The sequence below is a fragment of the Halichoeres trimaculatus genome, unplaced genomic scaffold, assembly GCF_033239565.1.
Source record: "Halichoeres trimaculatus isolate MK-OKI-2021-1 unplaced genomic scaffold, fHalTri1.1 fHalTri1_scaffold_5, whole genome shotgun sequence".
Lineage (NCBI taxonomy): Eukaryota > Metazoa > Chordata > Actinopteri > Labriformes > Labridae > Halichoeres > Halichoeres trimaculatus.
The window spans coordinates 21,953,369-21,968,841 of NW_027437183.1; the positions used below are offsets into that span (position 1 = coordinate 21,953,369).

The 15,473-nt window shown below is 39.7% G+C and overlaps 1 protein-coding gene across 3 annotated transcripts in view; it reads left to right on the forward strand.

The window, feature by feature from the left end:
* LOC141790872 (transmembrane protein 132D) overlaps positions 1 to 15,473 on the forward strand; it is a 64,137-nt gene that overhangs the window by 40,216 nt on the left and 8,448 nt on the right. For all 3 annotated transcript variants that reach the window (XM_074671013.1, XM_074671014.1, XM_074671015.1), the window contains 3 exons: positions 2,900 to 3,037; positions 9,978 to 10,170; positions 12,066 to 12,209. In XM_074671013.1, the coding sequence (XP_074527114.1) occupies positions 2,900 to 3,037; positions 9,978 to 10,170; positions 12,066 to 12,209 (475 nt within the window). The remainder of the gene's footprint in view (positions 1 to 2,899; positions 3,038 to 9,977; positions 10,171 to 12,065; positions 12,210 to 15,473) is intronic.

Here is a 15,473-nt window from a genome sequence, read left to right on the forward strand (position 1 = left end):
AACTATGGATGGAAAAAGGCCTGAACCGTGAGCTGGCATATTTTAAGGAATAAAATTGACTGAGACTGAGTGATATGAGTACAGGAACACTTGTGACACGCAGCGCACACAGCTGGATCACACACACACACACACACACACACACACACACACACGCACACACGCACACACACACAAGATGACCAGAAGTTGCATTGGTTCCTGATTTGAGCTGAGTGTTGTGCTTGTTTTTTTTTTTTTGTTTTTTTTTTTAAGAAGTGTAGGTTTTTTTAATAATTTAATATAAAAGCAATACTGAAATAGGTCTCAAAAAATAACGTCATCACTGTTCAGTAAGGCTTTAAATGATGAGTAATGTTAGTAGAAGCCCTGTTACTCAGATGAAAAGTGATGCCTTGAAATGCACAGCTAGAATCGTGGCTGAGCAAGGAGAGGGAAAGTTATAGAAATATCAACCCGGTTTGTTAGAGGTCAGTCCATGAACTGAATCTCGAACTGTGAACTAAACTGAACCATGAGGCTTGTGAAGAAAACCTGTTTCTTTTTGTGAACTTGCAGCTGAAGTGTAGAGCACACAGAAGAATGAAGCCTCTGTGTTTCATTGCTTTTTACTGTGAAACTGAGACTTTTAGAAAGTGCTACTCTGGAGATAATGATGCACCAGAGCACACATGCAGTTCTAAAGAAACATTCAAATTATAAATAATAAAGTTATATTAATAAGGAGTTTTGGCTGGGAGTTGTATAACTGCTATCTACTTCAAAATGTACCACCATGTTGGTCAATGTACCAGAGGCACATTGTTTCATTGTCACGTGATAGTCAAACCAGTAGGAATTAACTATTTCAAGATGGATTGATTTTAAGTGTTTTCTCACAGCACTCGTGTTTGGAGATACTGAAAAGACAGACCTACTTTCACCTTTGGAAAAAAAAAAAAAAAAAAAAAACTAAAGCTGCTTGCATGTTACAAACTGTAAGATGAATCATTGTGGCTGCCTCACATGTATTTCTCATTTAACCCTGCGTGTTTGTTTCTGTGTTGTTTGCTTTGCTGCCCCCTGGGAACTCTCTGACTGATAACAACAGACTCTCCTCTGTATAAAGATCTCATGCACAGTACAAGAGAAAGGTTTATTTCTGTATCCTGACACCAAGACCACGCAACACCTTCAGCATTTGGTCTTTTTTATGTGACGAGAACTCCTCAGGCCTAAAAGTGATATTCTCAATTTGTGAGATCAGAGTGTTTCCCACCTGCTGTAGTGATATCTGTGGTTTAGAGTCAGAGGGGCCTGAAAGGTTGGAGCCTTTAGCTCTACTTATCGTAAATCGTGCAGTCTCTTAGCTGCCCGTAACCAAAAATGCGAAAACTACTGCTTCTGAATTCTGCTGTGTGCAGCTGTGAAATAAACGGGTCGGGAACCTGCAGGTTTTGTTTTTCCAGTCAGTCCAGGCAGCATATGATTTCACCAGTTAGCTTTCTGCTCGCTGGTTGAACCTGAGTTGATGCTACAGCTGTCAGATCCAGCTGAAGTGAAATCTTTCGTGTCATGATGGATCAACTGTATTGAAAAAAGAGCTCAGCCCGGTCATCCCTTCATGTCGAGGCATCATTTATTGTTGGAGCAGAAACTTTCATGCCAACAGAGCCCTCTTGGGACAGCTCTCCATTTTTCAATTTGGACAGGCAGATGTTTGTGGAAACACAGGTTCACGAATGAACTCTCATGTAAAAGTACAAAACATGCAGACAAAACTCTCTTCACATCCATTATGGGTTATGTGTTTTATTCCATTTAAGACAGTTTGCATGTTTATAGACTCTCTGTTTCATTTTTCTGCACAGGGAGCGTTGTCTGCTCGTCCTTTGCCTGCTTTTCACAGTCAAACCTCCCTCAGCCTGAAGCAGGAGAAGTGCTCAGATTGCTGTTGCTCATAGATTACACCTCCTCCGGGACTCATAATACGCTCAACAACTGTTTATCTCAAAGATTCAGCGATAAAACGCACAGCTTGGCATGCAGATGAAACGCATAGAACCACACGAAGATGTTCTGAAACTCGTCGAACAACTTATGAACAAACCTGCACAGAGGCGTGTTTGAGCTCCTGTTTAGTGAGAATAGTCCAACATATGGATCATTAGCATTGTTACCGCAGAGATTTGGATGCGTTCTACCTTTTAACATGCGTGCTTCCCTTGGCCTTGCTTGATGGCTAGACTTGCAAAGAATATCTCATTAACATTTGACCTACGGCAAGCTGCTTATTCAGAGGAAGCCCAGCGGGGTGGTCGACATGTTCTGCTGCATAATGCTTTCCCTTTGCAAATTAGGGGCCAAGGAAACTAATGATCCATTTGTTCTGTTTAAATAATGAGAAGAAACAAGAAGAACAATGTTTTTTCTGCTGTTTCTTATGCACATGTGAATCAAGGTAATTAGGAGGGTGGAGTATGGGTGGTGCTGGATCATTGATTTCAGACATTTTTCTCCTGCGTTTTGTTTTTATGTGTTATTGATCGCTGCTTTGAGCATAATAAATATTCAGTTTCATTACTGTAATGTCAAATATGTATATGAGGCTGCCTGTCTTGTTACATAAATCCAGGGTTTGTTGTGATAACCTGGACCTGAAGTTGGAATTACATCCATCCATCCTTGAGGTATCTCAGCTAGTGGCACTGGGGAAAAAGTCCACAACATTTCAAAATCTGTTCAAAAATATAATGAGAAAACTGTTTCTTGGGAGTTCTGGTTGTTTTTTTTGTTTTTTTTACATTATCTTAAACTTTTGGAAAAAATAACAACTCATTTCCCAAAGTTCCTTGGTTGTTAATATGAGATGTTTCTCCTTTACCACATTCTTGACCTTTTCGTTTCTGACTTTTCACAGAGCGACAGTAAAGAAAGGTGTGACCTTTCGAACAGCGACACCCAGTAACTCTTTACTGTGGGACATCACTCTGGATATGGGTGCAGACGGAGCCATCGCTGTGATTTGTCAGAGGAAGGCCCCCATACCTGGGAAAAGGCAAGTCTGTTTCATCACATTACTCTACATGCCACTGACAGCTAGCTCCCCCTGTGTGTTATTGTGCTGCTGCTGAGAAATTTATCACATATTTATAAGCTTAAGTTGTTATGTATAAATAACACCCTGAGGATCCAGAGGGGATATTTTATGCACACTTTGTTTCCAGAGTCTCTGCTGCTAAAGTGGCACTTTTGTAATGTACGCCCTGCAAAGCCAGCCAGCCAGCGTTTGTCTCTGTACCTGTGGAGTGAAAGTCTTACCATCTGTACAGTACGAGACCAGAAACCGGCTTACTGCAGGGTGAAAGTGTTGTGTCCTGGCAAGACACCTCTAAAACTTTCTAAGCATCTGACTGCACGTGTTTCCGTACGGATCGCCATGGCTTTTACCCTTTATGGCACACTCCTCCTCTGCATTGATAGCTTCAAAACAGTTGCCCACCAACTCCATGCAACCCTAGCATGCTATGCTAAGACTATGACTTAAAACAGGCAGGCAGGGAAAGTAGTTTGCACAAAACTGTTTGGAGCCATTTAGCAGGACAATAGTAAAGCTAATTACTCGACACCCGCAGGTTATTCTGATCAAGTCAGAATTAGACCTGATCAAGCCTGAGAAGTCCTTAAGTCGCACGATAACCCAATTAAATGGGGCAACACCCTTTCCCCAACAAGCAGCTTATCTCTAATGTTCTTCCAAGTTGAAAAGAGTGCAGCTTTTTCTAATAACGCTCAAGTGAGCTGAGTCAAGTCACAGAAGCATGGCCCTCACCTCCTCAGATTGAAAACACCTTGCTTTAAAAGGGACAGTCAGCCTTCTCTGTCTAACATTCAAAACTCTCACCTGGCTGCCACAGTCACCTCAGGGCTAATTTTATTTCAGTTCTCTCTTATAATAAAATTTATGTCGTTAATAGAAAAACTGCTTTCAAAAAACTATTTCATTTAAAATATTCGCCCCTCAGCTTGGCCAGCTGCTCTGTGAGGCAGTGTTTAGGCATGTTTAGGCAAGGCTTAGCTTAATGCTGACACAGAATGAAGCAATGTGTTCCTTAACACAGCTAACATGCTAACCGTTTTAAGCATTTAAGTTTTGCATGTTAGCATGTGAATGTTCCCAGTGACAAGAAATCACTTGATTCTCAGAATTTTGACAGAAACATCTAAAGCTGTGAGGCCTCTGAAACTTCCTGTACATACTTAGCTTGCAAGCTCCCTTGCTAGCATCTGCTTGTAAAAACTTAAGCCAAAGCTGCACTGTGGGTGAGGCTGTTCATGTTATTCATGTAGAATACAAGTGGTTTCAGGGTATTACTAGCCTCTGGTTTTCTAATGAATGGACTCATCATCCATGGACCATGACGTGCCTGGACTTTCAGGCTGGGTGAGTTACTAGCTGACAGAATATGCGTAGTAGTATATCCTGTCCTACTATGATGCAATCAGACCTGACAATGACAGTGTAATCTATGAGAGGGTTGGTTTTGGTCTTTGCTACGACGAACTATGATCTATCCATCCTTGGGATGGGTACTGAATTATTGCTTCACATAAATTAAAGCAGTACCATGTTTAGGTACCTCAGCTCATCCATGTGACTGTGAGGGAGTGGAAGAGTAGGTGATTTTCCATACTGGACATGAACACAGCATTGCAAGTTTTATATATTGAGAAATTAATGTGTTAAATTGAAAAACTATGAGATTTTATTATTAGCAATTTAATATTTATTACTACATTAACACACGCGAAAGTACCAAAAGTTGGTACCACTGTGTCCCAATTCTTACTGCCAGGTACAGGGCAATGGTACCATATCATTTCAAACATGAAAGGTACCCATCCTAATCTGTCCTATAGTAGCATTTAGTATCTGCTTAGGGTTGGGAGTTGAGTCAAGAGGTGGAGTACTGGAGCATATCCTGGCTGCCTTTGGGTAACTGTGAGAAATTTAGAGTCACCATTCGACCAAAAAACACATACATGGACTCTGGAATTAGGGAGCCAATTCACACACAAGAAGAAAATACAGTCAGCACAGAAGCCATCAGTCTGGCTGAGGGTTTGAACCGTGAACCTTCATGCTGTGAGGCGACAGCACTCAGTAATGGTCTTACCAGCAGAATTTTTCAGTTATTTCAAATGAGGGAGATTTACCTTCTTAAGTCACCTTATTAGGGTAATTGCTGAAGGAATTGACTTTGTTCAGTTTAACTGCCAGACACAGTAGTGCTCTAAAAACCTTAAGTTTCAGTCATCTGCAGCCATTTTATACGTAGCCAGCACCTAGGCCAACATACTAGGACAAAGGACTCTGGTGGTGTATTAAAGAAATTTTATAAAAAGAGGATATGACCAACAGCCAATCACAGCGTGGATGTACAAACTCATCAAATTAGAGCCGGAAACAATATTGTACTGTTGTATACAGGTTGTTTGAATTGACGGTCTGCCTGAATGATACATTTTTTGTTACTGTGAATTCTTTTTTTTCTTTTTTTTTTTTTGTGAAAGCATGCTAGTACTCCCACAAACTTGTCCTGTGATTTGCAGTTAAAGCGGTAGGCTAAGATTATGCTGCCTCTAGAGCAGCTCCAAGAAACGCTTGTAAAACTTAAGCTCTAATCTCTGTGTGAATGGATGGCCCAGCTGGAAAAGAGCAAGCGCATGCGGCCAACTTTCTCAAGATAAGGAAAGAAAAACTAATAAAAGCAGATACAGAAAAACATTTTTCAGCAAACTTTGTTTTTAATATACCGTAATATAACAAAAACAAACATGGGTCACAGCAGATATAAATTAAATCCTTTGGAAAATAAATGTGTGGGTTCGTTTGACTCCCATGTAACACATAGAGGCACAGCTTCCTTTAAAACGTAGCCAGAACGCTGACCTTCTATATGCTCGTTATTATTATTGGTTTGACCTCATTATGTTGTTTTCCCCATTTGGTATGGATTAGGATATTGTTTATCTCAACTTCTCTATGGATAAACATATTCTTCCACTCAGTCATTTCTGCTAATCTGCTTTAAAATGTCATGAAACCAACAGCACCCCTGCAGTGAGCGACTACTGTCACAGCACTGCGGGATTTCTCTGACTTTTTGTCTTACTGGCTTTAGTGAGCACTAAATGTATTTGCTGTGTCTGTACATTAAGGCTCTATCATCCTCTGTTGCAGCAGTCTGTTTTGGATAACAATATTAAAGCAGAGCTGCTCAGAGACATACTGTCGGCTGTAAACACAATGTTGAAGCATCATTTCCCTGCAAGCTTCAGAAGAATGAATGACACCGTAAATAACACAGCAGCATCCTCTATCTCACCAGTATCTGTGTTAATGCATACTTAAGGGGATATAGACATGCTTACGTGAGTCAAGCATATCTTGTTTTGATATTTGACCAGAATATTACTATTATCTTTTAATCGCAGGTCCCTGAGCAATATGCTAAGATTATTCAATTACACTAAATCTCTGTCTTGTACCAAATAAGGGCAGATATAATGCAGCACTGAGTGAGAAGGGGATACAGAGAGGGGTCTTTTGTGTGCTTTGTTGTTGAGTTTGGAACTTAGTAGAGGATTAACAAAATATGATTTGCAGTTTCTCCAATTGTTGTAGCTTTAATTCAGCAAAGCGTCTGGTGTGCGAGCCTTTTGGAGGTCATTTTCATGCAGCAAGCAGGAATTATTGTTCATCTGCTCAGCTCTGACACAGATATTTATAACATACACACACAGATGCACAAGGTCTGATAATGTCCGTGGGGGTATGTGCATGCTTATTGCATTTTTATCCAACAGTATATCTTTTCTACAGTTCAACACCGTGCCAAGAGGGGACACTAACTCGGACCATGGGAGAAAATTGAATCCATGGTTAGGACACTCTGTTCTAGCTGGCATCAGTGAGGGGCCATTATAAGTTACTGGGGCTTATGCTGTGTTGTGTATGCAGCAGGATGCTGTCCTTGTCCCACCTTTTATTCCACTCACCGGCTCACTTAGGAGGAAGGCCAGTGTGGAAAAAAAAAAAAAATCAGCTTTATCCTTTCTTTTGTTTTAGGTTGTGAGAATGCCCGCAGATGCCGAGCTGTCTACACACTGAGAAAATAAGGGGATTGGGTTTTATTTCAACTGCTGGTATCACATCTTCCTCCAAAAAATTCTCTTCACTTTCTTTCCATGCAGCCAAATTTTTTAACAACCTGCTGTGAATCCAAGCAGGGGATTAAAAAAGTCAAGTGTCAAACTTTCCTTTTTCCTTTGAATCATAAATCAGTATTCGGCTCATTAAGACTGCACAGTCTACTGCTTCTTGAGGCCTATTTGTTACATGTTTACCATGCATCATATAGTAGGAAAAGTGTGCTTGAGGCGTTTTCTGCCAGTAGGCCACAGCAGTGGTGTGATCTCATCATATTTCTTTGTTCGTCTGTGGTTATTGGTGGAATAAATTTCCATGACTAGGTACACACTGTAAGATCAGCTGAGTATCTCTATTGATGAGACCAACCCATCTGAGTACTCTGGTCTGTTTTTTTTACCCGTCCCCTATCAGTGGAAGCAGTCCATCTTATATGGCTGGCATTAATTAAAATGGATGGATCTTTGGTAATTTGATAACTTTAAAGAAGAGTAAAAGAGTATTATGAAAGTTAGTGAGAGGCCACAGAGGGCCTCTTATTGTCTATCAGACAAGCTGATGTCACAAATTCAAATCTGGACCAACGACCCCATCATGGGATGAGAGGTTTAAAAACTTACATAAAAGTTATTTTCAATTATTTAACCTTAAAAGGATCATCACTCTTACTTCTATTTGTTTGTACTACTGCATAATGTAGTGATAAATTCAACTATAGTTATAGGGAATAAGGACAATAGAAAAGTACTGACAGAGCAGAAGAAAAACATGACCTGGATGCTATCAGAACACTTATCGATAAATACATGTCTGCAGAGAATGAGACACAGGCGTTAGAGAAGAGAATGAGAAGCTGATGTTTAAATCCAGCTCCATTCGAGCTGTTGTATACATTTGTTTTATTTAGGAAAGTGCCTTTGGTGTAGCACTCACTTATGGTCATATAAATGAGATGTGGCTGGGAAATTGCCATTAACAGCCTCTGTTATTGACTTTGTGAAGAGTCCAGTGACTGAGGCAGTCTGTGGCTCCTGCTGTTGAACACAGAGCTGTGAACGACCGCCCGCTGAGAATCAGCACCAGAACCAAAGTTTCTCACTGTCGTCATCCTCTCAGAATGCTGCACAGTCGCATTTGGTCATAATGTTACTCATGTTCTCTTTGATTAATCTGAATTATACTTTAACAGCACTAGTCTTCATGTTAATTGGAGCGCGGTCACTTCTGGGAACAGTGAGATGAGGCTTGATTGCTCTGGCCTTGGCTGACATCGGCTCTGTTAACAGGATGACCTATCAGGGAAAAGTATGGCCTTTACTGATGATTAGTTGATGGTTTGCATCATTCTAGTCATGGCGAGCTAGAAACCCCATGTTTTATTCAACGTGAAGTTTTTGGCTTCAGAAACAAATCCTGATTTTGTGTGAAATAAAAAGCTGAATGGTAGTCCTTTTTTTGTAATCAGACGTTGCATTTCCTTCTGACTCCTTTTTGAATATCTTTTCAATTATAACTCAGGACTACTTTTATTTGATTATTAAAAATTATGTTGTTTGAGAGCTTCATGAGTAATCAAAATAACTGTTTCCTGAGTTTATAAAGCAGACAGAGAAGGCTTCAGGGCATTCATTTTTCTTCATGAAAATACAATCTTTTATGTGAGAAGTGAATAATTTAGATTAAAGATGTTTATGTGTGTATATCTTTCTATATATATCTGTATCTCTCTCTATATATATATATCTATATATCTATATATATATCTATATATACACACACACATATATATATATATATATATATATATATATATATATATATATATATATATATATATATATATATATATATCAAACCATATATATATATTTTTATATATATATATATATATTTTTTTATATATATATATATATATATATATATATATATATATATATATATATATATACACACACGTTCATATATCAATGTTTAATGGAATTTATGCTTATTGGAGCTGGTGTAACAAAGGCTTGGGTGACGGCAGCTGTAAAATAATGTTTTAATGGCTAGATTAATTTGGGGTTTTAGGTTTAAACTCAAGATGGTAAGAAAAACTAAAATAAACAACCACAGAGATAAAATTAAAAAAACAAAAACAAAACAAAACAAAACACACACATCTGTCGTCTTAGTTTTTCTTTTTACACTGAAACTAATATCAGCCCATGCAACCACACAAACGACACACACTCCAGCCTATAAATCATCATTGATAGTGCGCCTCCTTCACGCTAAAACATGAGCTGATTTAAACTTTTTTAGACTCATATACCTGTAAAAAGACTCTTTCCTGCATAGACTCACACTCCTTTACAGAGAACAATGAGCTACAGGCTGAGGCACTGGACACACTGCACCATAATCACTGCTCCTTTATTCAGAGCTGATTAGCTCTACAGGAATTTAATGTGTGGAGAGAGATCTGCAAACCCCACTGGTGTCATAATCATGTTAAGTGTCTGTGGCTGTGATGGAGAGATTCTGTGTTTCAGCTGCTAAATTTCATTAAAAAGAAAAGTGGGAGAATTAGATCCCTCACAGTTGTGGCACATCTTACTGCAGATTATTATACATTTAATGTAATTAAATGGGAGAGGGCAGCAGCACACTCTGTCCTCATGCTGATGGCACTTATACATTTTCTCTCCTCACTCCCCAACCCTCCAAAAATATATATTTGTATGCATAAGTATGGATAAATGGTATGTCTGTATTTCTAATCTTTCCCAGTTTCCTCTTTCAGACTCGAGAGCAGCCTGCTGGAGGTGCTTCAGATGGACTTTGAAGTGGAGGAGCTGAGCAGTCCTGTCGACAGTCAGGTGATCGTATGGAAACTGGAACTACCTGCAGAGTCAAAAAATGTAGCCAAGACTGAAGGAGCTATGAGGATCTACACCACTCAGAGAGACTTTGTGGGCCTTGCTCCTCTTGTCATGGTGAGTTAGCCGTCACAGGTGATCATAATGAAAAAAGCTGCATTGACGATACTGACAGCAGCGTTTCCGATAATTGCACCACTTGGTCGACATCCTTTGAGCATTGGTGCATGAATTTATCATAAAACGCACTTTGCTTGGATCCATTCCTGTCTGGTTTGCGTACACAGAAGGCTGGTTATGCTGCGGGTTGTTTAGGAGGCTAAATGGGTTCTATTTTGAGCAGAGTGTGACCTTGTGTTGTTGACTGTCAGCTAGCTGATGTCTCTCCTCTGTGTTGTTCTGCTCTGTTCTGGCGTGCGATATGTGGTCATCCGTTCCTCTAACAGCTGCTTCATGTGCTTCTATTTTGGTGCCGCTGGCCTCTTTATCATGCTACCTCTATAATTAATCCACTATATAATCCGCACTACTAAACAGGGAACATTACACAAGAGTTTACAACACTTTGAATCACAATGTTGAATCTGCGTTATGTGTCACCAGTGGGTCAGTAGCTTCCTGGTGCTCCATTGTCGGAATGAAAGTCATTTAACAATGACTGATGGTGACATGATACACCAGGCTGGCATTTTTTCAGCTTCTTAGCATTTCTTTTACCACAGCTAATAGATGAAACATAATTTCTGCAATTAAAAGTTAAGAAGTATCACACTTTGGGTTGTACTCCTGGGCATAAGGTTAATTTTATTTCACAGGGCGCTCTCACAGAGCTGTATTTCCATCATTAGGGTGCCAGAGAGCTTGAAGTTATGAGGATATGCCACAGTGTTCTGATTTGTGAATTTGACATGGTTCATCTCTCTTGTGGATTAGAAGGCGACCTCAGGCAAAGGGCCAAACATGAGGAGATTTGATGGCTGGCTAGAGGGGACATTAACGCTGACTGATCTCTCTCAGACTTGCTCTATGAACTCCAGCAAGTGCTGCAGCTCACTGCTTCTATATAATGGCAGACACCTCACCGACACAGGCTTCAGATTCGTATTTTTAACTCCACTGTGAGGACAATTAAAAGAAGTGATGTTGAGTTATTTCAGGATCATTTGAAGCAGTTTCACAGTCGAGGGGGACTCTTCTCCATCTGCTTCATGTTAGCGCTTTGAGTGACCAAATGTCGCTGTAAATTTCAATCAAGTGATCATTCACAGGACTTGACCTAGCACTGCACTCAACTGCTCACGTACCGATTTAGACCCACAGCATTCGATTATTTCAACTTCATTTAAATCACAGAGTGTACGGACACATATCCATCTGCCTCACGCTCATGCTTTGATTATCCATGCATGCACACGAAGGCGTGTTTGCTCAAAAGCAGCAGAAAAGAAAAACTGAACCAACTCGGCTCACCTCCACATGCATGCAGAAAAAAATGGCCGAAAATCTGAATTTAAATTGAGTTTCCTTCATTGCACAACTTTCTGTCATTTTGAGCACACAGTCACATTTAATGGAAACCACCTGCCACGCCAGTCTCAGGCCTTAACGTCCTGAGCTACTCTGTCTCCGGTTCTTTCTTAAGAATGCTTTGACCTTAAACCTAAGCCAGACAAACCATTCTGCAACGAGCGGACAACCCATCTGCTCTACCTGCCACAGCTGTTCTCTTTAATAATAAACTGATCTATGAAGGACAGAAGGTACTTTTTATATGGAGAGATCATTCAGAGTTCACATCTACAGCTTTAGTTTTCTGATCATGTTTGAACTGGTACGACCTGTAGGGTTGTAGTCCTCTATGAAACATGTATGCACTGCTCTGTAACACATCAGCACATGCCTTCAAGGAGAAATTAATGAAGCCATTTATTTTTTCTTTTCTTTTCTTTTGGAAAATTCCACTCTCTAAACAACCTTGGCTGATTTTTTGACCTTTTTTGACCTCTCTGCAGGACACAGAGATCCTGAACACAGCTATCCTGACGGGGAAGAAGGTGGTGATGCCTGTAAGGACGGTAGCTGTGGAGGAAGATGGATTAGTTACTGATGTGTCTGACTACACAGACTGCGCAACCACTGATGAAGATGTGCTCAAGGTAAGATTACCCCTCTGAGATGCAGCATTAATGAAATATTTAGATCCATGCGTTTCATGTCTGTCGTTTGCCCCCCTGGCTTTTCCATAAAGGATGAAATGGTTACAGGTGAAAACACTCTGCTTTGCTTTATAATATTGTATCACAGTACTTTCCTCAGTCACTTCATCATTTCTGAAGGAAATATTCAGTTGCTCAATGACATAAACGATTTAAGAAGCGATGACTCAAACTTTTTGTGGTGTCAGGGTGATTTGATGCTCTTGAGCGGCTGTCACAAAAAGACTCCACAGAAAAGAGTGTTTGGAAAGAAAGACAGAAGCTGCTTCACACAGCAGAGCATTGCACACTGGAAGTTACATCACAGTGATTGGGGTTAAACTTCAGCAAGGCTCCCATCAAGGAGAAATGTCGTTAAATTGAATCAGGCTTACAAAGCAAAAATCAGCTCAGTCTGCTTTGTCACCACATGATGCCACTTAACACAGGCGACAACAGAGAGCTCCTCTTTAAGAGCCAAAAGACAGAAGCTACCAAACAGCCAACATCTATGCCCTATCCATGCACACAATGTGTCAATACTTTTGAAACCGAGTATTTTCCCTGAGTTGTGTCCAAGGGGCAACCTTGATCCTGAGCATAAAGCCTATGCAGAAGTAAGAAAAGTTGCAATTCATTGAGAATCTGCATTAAGTTGGCTGCAGAAAGACAGGAAACCATTTACACATAAAGCCAAAAATACAAAGAGACTTTTAAGGCATTAAAAACCAATTTTTCAGCCCTGTCTAAGAAACAGCCTAGGTCTGAATTGCTAATTTTGCTATCACCAGAAGAAGAAGATATCAGGATTGTCTGATTGTCCAATCAGAGACACTGCTCAGCTCATGGGACTCACAGACGCCCCATAGCTATTAGAAAGGAAGCTCAAAGCCCACGTCAAATCCAGGCAGCATCCGCCAATTTGCTTCATTTCACTGTTTCAGGAAGAGACAGGTGATGTTGCATATTTTGTACAGTCTATGGCAGGGATCTCCAACTCCTACCCTGGAGGGCCCAGAGGCTGCAGGTTTTCTTTCCAACCAAAAACTCCACCAGCTGATTTCACTGATTACCTCACCTTCAAGCAGAGAGCAGGGACTGATCAGTGAAATCAGCTGGTGGAGTTTTTGGTTGGAAAGAAAACCTGCAGCCTCTCAGCCCTCCATGGTAGGAGCTGGAGATCCCTGTTCTATGGTTTTATCCTGATGTCTATATGCAAACAGAGTTTAGTCACAGAAAACAGAGGATTATAAAACACCTCTTGAGACTAATGCTGAAGATTGGTGGACCCCAAGTGAAAACTCTTAAAGTCCAATCCAAAAACAGACAGAAATGAACAGAATGACCTAAAAGACCTAATGAATTTAATTAAGCAGAGTGTTAGAAACTCTGACCACCTATCTGTACATATTGCTGCATTTCAAGATTTATTCTGCCACCACAGATGCTATCATTCACCTGTTTTAATCACTTAAGGGGCTTTGAGGCAAAAAAAAAAAGGTGGAAAAAACATACAACATTTTCTGTTTGTACATTTTTATTAAAATTTTGACCCTTTTTATTTATATTTTTACAATAATGGGTAGTACATTGTTAGGAAAAAAATCCTTTTGGGAAACATTTTGTGACCCTGGAGGGGATACATTGACCCACTTTGGGAACCACTAATATAGTCAGAGCAAAATTCAAAAACACTTATGGTGCAATCACTTTTTTTCTTTACTTATAGAGAAAATATCCCCATTTGATATGTGCCTTATTAATGTGTGCCTTAGACTGGATTTTGCATAAATAACACTGCTCTTCATGTCCCTCTGTGTCCGAACACTGGTGAACAAATTACGTACAGATGATCATGCCTGTGTTGGCTTTATAGCCTCTGATTTAACTTCTGATTTTAAAAACGGAATTGACTTAAAATTAATATTTATCCATTTTATTTTTACACACTTTACCATTTATTCATTCAGAAGTTGAACTGTGGAATTGAGATTAAAACCTGGAAAATTGGAGGGAAGGCTATGTGGATTAAATGTTTTCGCAATGAGGTTCATTTCCATAGAAATGGGACAATATGCTCAGATAGAAATACATTATGACTAAATATGCACAAACAGCATTGGACCACAGAGACACGGTTCACTCTGCAGCACAGTATTTCACCCTGTATGTGCCTAATGATTCAAACTGTTTTCTGATTCATCTGAAGAGATTATGTAGTTGCAAAAGTGAATCAAGCCTGGAGTATTTCAAATTTAACAAACAGAGCAATACGTGTGACAATAACTATTGAATTGACATGCAACATTATCCTTAGACGGTCATTAAATTATCAGTCCACCTGCCACATTATTCATGACTGATGCATTCAGGTTAGTTCAGAATCTCTGATCAAAAAAGGGAGCATTTTACATAACAGTAGTGCTAAGATTTGATTAAAGTTTTGTTGGAAATGTAAACAAATTTGAATTTTCATTTATCATACTTTAAGTGCAACTGTGAGGATTGACTTTAATGAAGCGCATATTGAGGTTTATCCAGCTGCTCTTTGGAATTTTTATTAAAAAATTACTCTTTAAGGGGCTGTAAGGAGTTTTAAAGTGATCTTGAAAAAGTCTCACTTCTAAATATATATGCCTGATCATAATCCACACTTTAAAATGAGATTATCAGCACCAATATTGCTGGTTACAGGTTATTTTAAAGTACTACTTCTTAGCTTCCAGGTTAGGCCGACCAGAACCAGATTAATTTACGACACATCTAGGTCTCTATGACAACACCACATCAGTGGATGAAGTTTAGTAGGGAGAAAAGATAAAACACAAAGATCTGTGTTTTTCTCTGCGTAGAATGATTTCTGTGATTAATTTTGTAGTGATGGTGGACACTGGGGCCTAACTGTCAGACAGAAAAAGGACAAAAGAGCAGAAGAAAGCTAAACAGGAGAGTGATACAGCCTGAGCTAAATGCTAACACAGGTGCTAAGTTGTTTGTGATGATGTTCATCCCAACCCACATGCAGCAGTTATTCTGCAGTGGTCTGTTCAAACTTGAAAGTCTATCAATAAAATAAAGAGTGAGGTTAGGTTAGCTCTGCTTGGTAGATGACTGGCAAGACAAAGCTAACCAGGATTCACTAACAATACACATTGCGGACATGATTTAGAGCACCTGGCTGCCAGCTGTGCTAAATATAAACGGCTACTAAACTACATACAAACT